Here is a 10,236-nt window from a genome sequence, read left to right as displayed (position 1 = left end):
AGTGAGGAGAGGAGAAACTGCTGGTGCAGGGAAGCTTCAGGGTGAGGGGAGAAATGTAACGGGGAAATCTTCTAGAGATGGATTTAAGTGGTCAGAGACTGGGAATAGATGGAGGAACTGAGCAGCAGAGGGAGAAGGGAATAAATCAGATTTATTGGCTCCAAACACAGCAGAATTGTACCTGGCAATTGCTGTGGCTGAGGATAATCCTTTCCTGCTGCTACAGAAACCTTCCCAGGAAGGACTGAAAGGGCCCAGCATGGGTCTGGAGTCTGTGAGGAAGAACACTTCAGCATCATCCCTCCAGCCAGAGAAATGGGCTGAGGGCATCAGGAATGCCCAACTTTGGGATTTTCCCACAGAAACTACGCCCTCAAAGGAGAGCATTGCACTGCCTGGAAGCCAGCAGAGGCTGGGTGGCATTGTCTGGCTCTTTGTCAAACTGGGAAGAGCAAAACTGGCCAGCCAAGAGGTTGTGACAGTCGTGGTCCTGCCTTGCAGGAGGCAGGGAAATCCAGCCTGGTGCATCCTCTGTGCAGCCCACAGAGTCACACCAGGGGTGAAGGTGAGTGACAGAGCTCTGTAAAACTGGACTGGACTAACCAAAACCAGTCCTGGAGCTCAGAATCACAAGTTTGATCAACAAGGACTACACCCACCCATCAGGAGAGGAAACCTCCAGGTACAGAATATTAAGGAGTTGCTGCTTTTGCCACCCAGTTTTGTACAGTTTGGATTTTCTGTGGGGCACTGTGAGAACCTGCTCCGACTCACCCAGCAGAGCACAGGAGCACCTTGGGGTGACACCAACACTGGCACCACCCCACTGCCACCACACATCCCATCTGCAGCCTCAAAGCACCACGGATTCAACCAGAAACAGCCCCTCAGGAAAACAGGAACAATCCTCCTGAAAACCAGGGGAGCAGGAGGTGAAAACCACACAAACTAAATTAATTTCTTCTCCCAGAACCATCTTTTCCCAACCAACACCCCCAGCCCCAGCAGAGGACTCACGTTGTAGAGGATGTCGGTCCAGCCCTCCATGGTGATGCACTGGAAGACCGTGAGCACGGCGAAGAGGATGTTGTCAAAGTTGGTGATGCCATAGTTGGGGCCCTGCCAGTACTCCCTGCACGTGGTCCCGCTCTCACACTGCCTGGCAGGAGGCTCCTCTCCACAGGGAAAATCTCCCACCTCCTCACCTGCAGAGAGGGAAGAGAAGGTACTGACTGGAACCATCCTGAAAATTACTGAAACCATCCTGAGAAGTTCCTGATTTGAACCATCCTGGAAAGTTCCTGACTGGAACCATCCTGAGAAGTTCCTGATTAGAACAATCCCGAGAAGTTCCTGATTAGAACCATCCTGAAAAGTTCCTGATTGGAATCATCCTGAAAATTACTGAAACCATCCTGAGAAGTTCCTGACTGGAACCATCCTGAGAAGTTCCTGACTGGAACCATCCTGAGAAGTTCCTGACTGGAACCATCCTGAGAAGTTCCTGACTGGAACCATCCTGAGAAGTTCCTGACTGGAACCATCCTGAGAAGTTCCTGACTGGAACCATCCTGGAAAGTTCCTGACTGGAATCATCCTGAAAATTACTGAAACCATCCTGAGTAGTTCCTGCCTGGTGCTGCTGCATCCTCCTGGCACCACTGCAAGGATTAAATTCACATTTTGGGTTTCTTTGTGCCACTATAGACGTGGAAAAGTTTCCACATTGCTGGGCTGTGAGAGATGGGTTAGTGCAGGGTGGAGCAGAGCCGTCCCTGAAGCACCCAAAATTCGCAGTTTGCCATCTCACATCGTGGAATTGTTTAGGTTGGAAAAGACCTCCAAGATCATCAAGTGACATCATCAGTGCAGCACCACTAACCCATGTCCCCAGGTGCCCCATCCACATGTTTTTGAGCACTTCCAGGGATGGGGACTCCACCCTGGGCAGCTCCTTCCAGTGCCTGACCACCCCTTCAGTGAGGAAATTTCCCCAAATCTCCAGTCTAAACCTCCCATGGTGCAACTTGAGGCCATTTGCTGTCATCCTGCCACCTGTTAGCTGGGAGAAGAGGCTTCCAAACTGCAAATAATTCCTGGCTCATGACAGTTCAAAACATCTGAGAGGCCTGGAAACGGTGTAAGAGCAGCACAAAAATACCACACACACAAAAAAGCCCCAAAAACACCACAAAAAAAATAAAACCAAGAGCGTGGTAAAAGCAGGGCTTTGGGAATGGGACACACCTCAAACACCCCAAAGTGCTAAATATTGGCTCTATAACATGAAATCAAAAGGGCACCTTCCACACCAGTGCCAATTTTGGGGTGTGGACTGCCCCAAAATTGCCCAGGCTCCACATTTTTGCTCCACATGCAGCACATGTGGCAGGGAAAGAATCCTTGTGGGATGGTGCTTCTCTGCTGAGTTTCATTGCAGACCCAGAGAAGGCCAAGGTGGATAAATCTGCCAGGGAAGGACAACCAGGAATGGCCAGGAGGGTGCCCAGCATCTTCCAGGCTCAGCTGGGAAGGGTTGCAGCCATCCAGAGCAGCTTGGAAAACTCCAGCGCTGGGTTTTTGGAGTAAACAAAAATCCCAAGTCATAGCCTGTTTGGAGAGCTGCGATTGGGGAAGGATTAAAGGGTTTTTTAAGGGTTTTTAAAGGGACAGGTTATGGTTGGTAATGGAGCAGCAAACAGAACAAAATGCAATTCACCGGGGGAAAAGCAGCAGCAGCCCTAACAAGAATTAGGAATAATCATTCCACAGAGCAGAGCCTGCAGGAGGAAAACAAAATTGTCACTGTGGAGCAGGATCAAAGTGTGCGTGGATTTATATAAATATATATGGGACACTTCCCTGTTGACTCAATGCCTCGGTGCAGGGCAAAGCTCCAGCTCCCATATGGGTCACCACAGGCTCTCACGAGGGCTTGGTGAGAGAAGAAAATGCCAAAGCTGGCTCCTGCAGACCATTTGTGGAAAAAGGATCCAGTTTCATTTCAGTTTGGCCTTTTGCTGCCAGGGAATTCTCTGAAAACACAGTGCACATCCACCACAAAGGGGTGGGAAGGGGGGATTTTTTCCTTTTTAAAGCAGTGACCAAAACTGGCCCTTACTCCTTATGGCTGGAGAGACAGAGGAAAGATGAATCTCAAGGAAAAATGGGAAATAAATGTGATGCCCTTTCTCCTGGAGTAGCACTTGGGCTGGGTCAGGTGCTTCAAAATAATCTAGTGTCAGCAGAACAGGACAGCAAGGAGGGTGCAGGGAGAGGGAAACAAGACTGGAGCATGCACTGACACTGAGTTTTGCCCAATTTCCATTAAAATAATGACATGTTTCCAGCTTAGAACACTCAGGCTGAGGGGGAAAGGCCTTGAATAACCCTTTGGCCATATTTTGGTGCCAGTTTGGTGCCCTGACCTACCCAGGCTATTGACTCAGCAGAGCAACACTCGGTGTTGACACCTCTGCTCGGTGCCCTTCACGATGCCCAGCTGGTACCTCTCGTGCAGCTCCTCATTCCAGGAAAAATCCCAGGGGTTTGCTCACTTTGGGGATTTGGAACAGCAAGAAGCACGAGCAGCTTTCCCTCCTCCCATTTCCCGGCCGCTGCCAGAGGCATCTCTTTAATGAGTTCACATTTCCCTGCTCAGGCCGGTTCGGAGCCCGTGGTCTCTGCCTGGGCTCCTTAATGCACCTCTGTGGGGATGAGGAGCACTTTAGGTTTTAAAAAGCTTTGTGGCTGCTCTGCTCCCTGGGGATGCAGTGCCAGGAAGCCTCCCCCAGTCTCCTTTCCAGAAACACCATTTCCCGCCCAGCAGCTGGAATGGATCCCCATAACTCACCCAAATCCAGCTTGGCAGCCTCAGAGCACGGAGTGACCAGGGCACAGGCACTTTCCCCCTCCTGGTGAGGGGATTTGGGAGCTGAGCCACAGCTCCCACCGAGCTGGCAGCTGCTGCCATGCAGAGAAATGCAGCACAGGCAGCAGAGCTTCGGCTGCACTCCCAATTCCGGGCTGGAACACACCCAGCCAGCAAGAGGCGCTTACACACGACATCACCCGTGACAAAAACCTGTCCTCGGTCCCCAAAACCTGGCATGGAGACCTCTTGGTCCCCACTGATGGCAGAGATGAGTCTGCAGGGAGCACGCAGTCTTTGCAGGGAGCTAAGTCCATCACTCTGGGGGTGATGTTTCGCTTTTGCACTTGCGAGGTTCTGGGGGAGAAGAAAATCCTCCCTGCTGTGTGTGTCAGCCGTGAGGGAGAGCCTCGGGCTCTGGCTGCCTCCTGCACACAGAGGATGCACAAACATCCCCCACCCTGTCTGCAGTTTAACAGACCTGGAAATGCTCCTAGGAAACCCCGACCTGCTCAGGATTTCATCCTCCCCACCACCTCGGCACAAACTCTGCTGCTTCCTCCACACCAATATCGTCACCGCTGTCCCTGTTCCCCTGTCCTCACTGCTGCAGCCCCTCGCAGGGGCCACACTACCCACAAAGAGGCTTTTTCCTCCTACAAATCCAGTCCAAAAACTCATTTCCTCCAGGAATCGCTGGGATTTTCTCACAAACCGTAACTCCCGACGGTCTTCCGTGACCTGCGTTATGTTTTTCCAGCATTCCATAGGAACTCGAGCAAGAACTCCCTTTGCAAATCTCTGTGTACACTGAGTGTATTAAAGTGTTCCCATCAGAAAGCTCTGAGATTTGGCAGGGACATTGTTTTATCACCACTGGATTGCACGGAAATAAATCAATATTAAGACCTATTAGCGATAACAAGTGAAAATAGAAGGCTGTGTTTAAAGAAAGTCAATTGCACCTTAAAATGCAATGGTTTGGAGACAAGGACAGTATTTTTATGTGTGTTATCAGAAAATAAACATATTAACACTACTATAAAGGAATGGGGTGGAACAAGATGATCTTTAAGGTCCCTCCCAGCCCAAACCATTCCATGATTCCATGATTTGACACAGCTGTTCCCAGCCAAGACTCTCTGGGATCATCCTTCTCTGCCTCCATTTTACGGGGTTTATTGCTCAGTCACAGGCACACACATCATTCACTCTCCAGTGCCCAATTTCCCTTCTCTGAAGGTCATTTTTATCCTTTCTCCATCAAAGGACTCCTTACCTCCCATTTATCGTCCTTTTATTTTTTGGTTGCTCCCAGACTTTTTGATCTTTTACTGTTCCACACCAAAGTTTGCCCAGAAACCTTCCCAGGACACTCTGGGCGCATAAAGCAGAACCCAATGAAAATGCAGACACTGAAGAATAAAATCAAACAACAGGAATTTGGTTCTGGGCTTCTGCTGTGAAAGTTCTTAGGGCCTCCTATCCCAAAAGAATTTTTCATCTCACTCTTAGGCAGACTGGGAGCAGCCCAGGGGCATCAGAGAGAGGAGAATCTGTCCCAGTCCATGTAGGGTGGGCACAAAATTCTGGTAACTCTCAAAATATGTGGCTAAAGAGGGAGAGAAGGCAGGGAATGTGGAAGAGGCCAAAGGAAAAGCAACAGGGAAGCAGGATAGAAAGATCCAAAGGGCAGAGCTCACCTGTCTCGTTGGAAAAACAGGTTTTATGGAATTTGCCCATGTAGAACTCCAGCCCGATGATGGCAAACATCACGATGGCGAAGAAGAGGAGCAGCCCAATCTGCAGCAAGGGCACCATGGCCTTCATGATGGACTTGAGGACAACCTGCAGGCCTGGGGGGACACAAAAACACCTCAGGGAGGGAAGGAAAACAAGGACATGGGGTTGGAGAGAAGGTGGGAGAGAGGGGCTGTCCAAGGGACAATTTGGGATTGGCGATAGCGAGCAATGCTGCTCTCCCACACTGCTTTAAACACATTTCCTGCCATAGGAGCAGGAGAGACAATTGGGGGCTCTCCTTTTCTGGTGGCTTTCCTTCAGCTGACAGATTCAATGGGGTTTTTAAGCTTCAGAGGCACTAAAAGGATTTTTCCTGAAGCTGCCAGAGTCCCAAGACTCAGCCTGGAGCTGAACCAGGGCAATTGTGCACCTTTGAACCCTATCTGGGACTCCTTAGGGCCAAGCAAACCAGCCTGTTGTAGATCAAGTGGATGAAAAGCTCATTCCCTGTTCTCCACAGACATGCTGGAAGTGTCAGCTTTATCCCACTAAATTCCAACAGCGGCTGGATTGAGCAGTAATTAAGAAATTGGTGCTAAATATTGTTATTACCATTATTATCTGACTGTGTTGGAAGTGAGACCTTAGCAGGAGCTCAAACCTCAGCTAATACAATTATTTATTAAATTAATACAATTTAAATAATAGTGTTATTTAGATGCACCGGGGTCTCTTACAGATATTTTCCAAAATAAATTCCAGTTTGTGTTTATTCACACAAGGCTCTCTTTGGGAGGAAGGTTAAGGTGTTTCTTGGAGAGATCTGCACTGCAGTGAAAACCTGTCCTGAGAAACTCAGAGTGAGGGCAAAGAGAGAATTTCCCAGCACCTGATGGTGCCACTTAGCTTGAAAGTGGAGGAGGGAAGGAAAACCCCGTGGATGGGTGTGATCCCCCTGTCCCACAGAGTCTGGGGCGCTCAGGAGCTGCCTCTCCCTCCACAACCAGAACAGCCTCAACGCTGTCCCCATCGCACCCTGCTCTGCAGGAACAAACCCTGTCCTCAGGCTCTCCATCATCCAGCAGCCCTGACACTCATTTTCAATTAAAGCCAGGCGAGATAAGGCGAGAAAGGCTGGCAGATAACGCCCTGCACACCACAAAAACCCTGCAGTGATGGGCAGCAGCTCCCTCGCTGGCCTGTCCTGAGGGGTGGGGGGTGAGGGACTATCCTTGTCCTGCCACCTTGTACAGCACCAGCGAGACCAAGATGGGCACAGACATTTTAAAAAGCGTCAAGGTGTCTTTGATGGGAAAAATGCTGAGGGTTTAAAGAGAAGAATATTCCGTGTTTTTGGGTGGTTGCACCTCGAGGTTGTGTATTTACTACAGGAAAAAAAACACAACGACCATAAAATGTTCAGCTTTCACCACATCACTAAAACCCTGAGAGCAAATATTGTGGGGAAATGTTGTGCTGGTCCAGGAGACGTCCCCAGGTGGGAAACTGTCCCCCACGCCAGGACAGGGCCAGCTCTGAGGGTCCACCTCAGTTCTGGGACATCCTCAGACTCTCATTACTACGCCTTGCCCAGGCAAAAGGTCCAGGAAATATCAGCCAGCAGCATCTCCTCGTTGGAGACAAACAAATGCCACCTTTCCAAGGATCTCTCCTGGGTGGGAATTCAGATTGAAGCCCTGCCCATGAATGGATCCTGATTTCAGGAATTTTTGGTGCTGTCATTGTCCCCAGGTTAATGCAGAGGACACCAGAACATCCCACAGTGCTGCAGCTCCTTGCAGCAGCTCCTGCTGGAGGGTAAAAATCTCTTTATTCCACTTCCAGAAATGAAACAGCTCCTGGAAGTGATCCCTGCTGGGGGACAGAGCTGTGACTGTGACAAATAAAAAGGCAGAAACCATGGTGTGGGCACTGGGATGGTTTCAGGGCAGGATGCAGCTCCTCACTGGAGCACTCAGACCCTTCAGGCTCACACATAAAATACCTAAAGTTGAGTAGGGAAGGCTAAATCCCACCTGCTCTTTTCCCTTTACTTTCCCCCCATATTAAAAGGGTAAAATCCCTGGCACAAGAAGCTCAGCTGATCAAAACCATCAGAAGATCCAAGCTGAAAAGCCTGAAAGCTGCAAAATTCAGCTCTCAGGTCTTCACACCCCAGAGAATTCATTCACCCCCGAAGGCAAAGGGATCCTAGGACAAATCCCTGCCCCTCACTTGCAGATCTGGGAGCGCAGCACTGAAATCAGCAGAAAATGGGATGAGAGACACCCAGACCCCAAAAAAGGGCAGGAGCCACTGACCCCAAAGAGCCAGGAGAAGAAAATGTGGCTCAGAAAAGCAGTAACACCCCAAATCCACAGAGCACTTGGGCTGTGACACGACATTGTCACCACACTCACTTGGGATTCCCGACACGAGTTTCAGGGGCCGCAGCACCCGCACGGCTCGCAGGGTCCGCAGGTCAAAATCAGTCCCAGCAGTCGCCAGAATCCTGAAGGGAAAAAGGCAAAAAAATAAATGAGATTAACTGCAAATTCCTCTTTCCAAAGCGTGGGTAAGTGTGGTGTAAAAGCAGCAAATATTGGAGCTGCTTTAGACTTCGTTGTGCCTGTACCTGTGATCCCTGAAAGCCATCAACTCCCAAAAACTCCGGGGCTGCTGTAGGAAAATCCCCAATCTCTGCCTGTTTAAGAGGCCACTGGAACATCATCAGGGCACTGAAGAGCTGCACCCTGTGCCACAGGACAGCTCACCCCAAAAGGAGACGGAGGGAGGGAACTAAACCCCTCAGTTATGCTGGGAATCACCTGCCAGAACTTCCCATAATAAACCCACAAGTCGCTCCGTTTGATGTCTGGCGTCTCCCAACACCTGCAGCAGTTTCTGCTCATGGTTTCCTTCCTCTCTGCGTGTGAAATTAATTTTTGTTCCGAGCATCTCCTTGGAGGAGAACGTGCAGAGAGCAGGGTGTGGGTCAGACACCCCACAAAATCCAGTCCCCAGAGCAGAAGGAGTCTTAAAAATGGGATGCTCTGCACAGAAAACGAAATGGATTCCCTGGTTTAGGGCACAGCAAGGGAAGAAATATTGTCTCAGTGTCCACAAGGAATAATGGAAACTTGTTTTTCCTCACTTTCCTGATAACAGGAGCCCCTTTTCCTCACTTTCCTGGTGACAGGAGCTTTTTTCCCCACTTTCTTGCTAACCGGAGGCCTTTTTTCCCATTTTCTTGCTAAGAGGAGCTCTTTTTGCTCAGTCTCCTGATAACAGAAGCTCTTTTCCCTCAGTTTCTTAATAGCAGGAGCCCTTTATTCCTCAGTTTCTTGACACCAGGCTGCTGAGCATCCAGCAGCAATCAGCCACCATGAAAACAAATCCAAGGGAAAGCAGAATTTTCCCAACCCAGCTGTATAATTGCACTCTGACCTGCGCAGGATGCCTGCAAACCCAGCGGAGGAGGCCGTGGCAGCACAGGGAGCACTCCCGGGATAAATCCCTGTCCTTGACTTACTGACTGACTTAGCCCCGCTGCCAAGCCTGGCCTAGGGAAGAGCAGGCTCAGCATTGCTGGGCGGAAAGGGCCAGACTCCATCAGCAGGAGGTGCTGGAGGTCAGGAAAAAAACCTGCTGGGATGTTGGATGGCAGCAGGCAGAAGCAAGCCAGGTCCTGAGGAGCTGAGTATTTATTCTATAGGACACCTGTTCCCACATTTTCACGACCTTAAAATTCCCATGACATCAGCTCCATGGATGCAGTTTGAGCACAAGCAACAGGAGACGCTTTAAACCAAGAACCAGCACATGCAGAGACTTCTAATTTCATCTTCTGCTCCCGTGCCAGAGATTTCATCCTCTGCTCCCTTCCCTCCATCCCCACGGTTTAATTGCTCACTTACAGACCTGTGCAGTGTGGGAGTAACATGGGCAGGGATAAACCTGAACATCCACCTTGGAGGTTGTTCCCAACAGCACAATCAGCCTCCAGAGAGCCAGGATGGATTTGTGCTGTCACCAGGCTCGGGACAAGCTGAGGGAAAGGGTCCTTCATGCCCTTATTTTGGTTTTGAATTCAAAGAGCAAATGGGAGGGAATGGGTGCCAGTAAAGTCTCCAATGGGTTGAAGTTGTCATTCCAGAGCTTTCTTCCTAACAGGCTTGATATCAAATCCAGCCTGTTCCAACTCTGGCAACACACACAAACCACCTTTCCCAGGAAAACTCTTGGGTTTGGCCATTTAAGTCATGGATTCCCATGTTGTTTTCACCGTCAGCCCCCAGTTAACCTGCATGGGACACCCCAGAGCCACCATTTCCCGTGGCTGCTCCGTGGATTCCATCCCATCCCAGCCAAATCCCACAGACCACCCAGGAGGGCTGGGCTGTCCCTGCTCCCTCTGCTCGTGAATCAGGCACTCTGGGAAAACAAAACAGCCCAGATGTTGTCTGGAGAGGTAAAAAACAGCTGCAGGCTGAACAAAGCTGGAAAAAAATCATAGAATGGTTTGGGTTTCTCTGGGCACCCTGTGCCAGGGCCTGCCCACCCTCCCAGGGAACAATTCCTGCCCAATCTCCCATCCAGCCCTGCCCTCTGGCAGTGGGAAG

At 50.1% G+C, this 10,236-nt stretch overlaps 1 protein-coding gene across 1 annotated transcript in view; it reads right to left on the bottom strand.

Annotated features, from left to right (window-relative positions):
* The window catches only part of CACNA1B (calcium voltage-gated channel subunit alpha1 B), a 261,991-nt gene that overhangs the window by 158,746 nt on the left and 93,009 nt on the right, over nt 1-10,236 (bottom strand). Inside the window, exons 4-6 of the mRNA XM_017740286.1 lie at nt 8,035-8,126; nt 5,575-5,727; nt 1,018-1,205 (exon numbers count right to left, since the gene is read on the bottom strand). Of these exons, the coding sequence (XP_017595775.1) occupies nt 1,018-1,205; nt 5,575-5,727; nt 8,035-8,126 (433 nt within the window). The remainder of the gene's footprint in view (nt 1-1,017; nt 1,206-5,574; nt 5,728-8,034; nt 8,127-10,236) is intronic.

The sequence above is a fragment of the Corvus brachyrhynchos genome, unplaced genomic scaffold, assembly GCF_000691975.1.
Source record: "Corvus brachyrhynchos isolate BGI_N302 unplaced genomic scaffold, ASM69197v1 scaffold305, whole genome shotgun sequence".
Taxonomy (NCBI): Eukaryota; Metazoa; Chordata; class Aves; order Passeriformes; family Corvidae; genus Corvus; species Corvus brachyrhynchos.
This window is presented reverse-complemented; position numbering and strand designations above follow the sequence as displayed.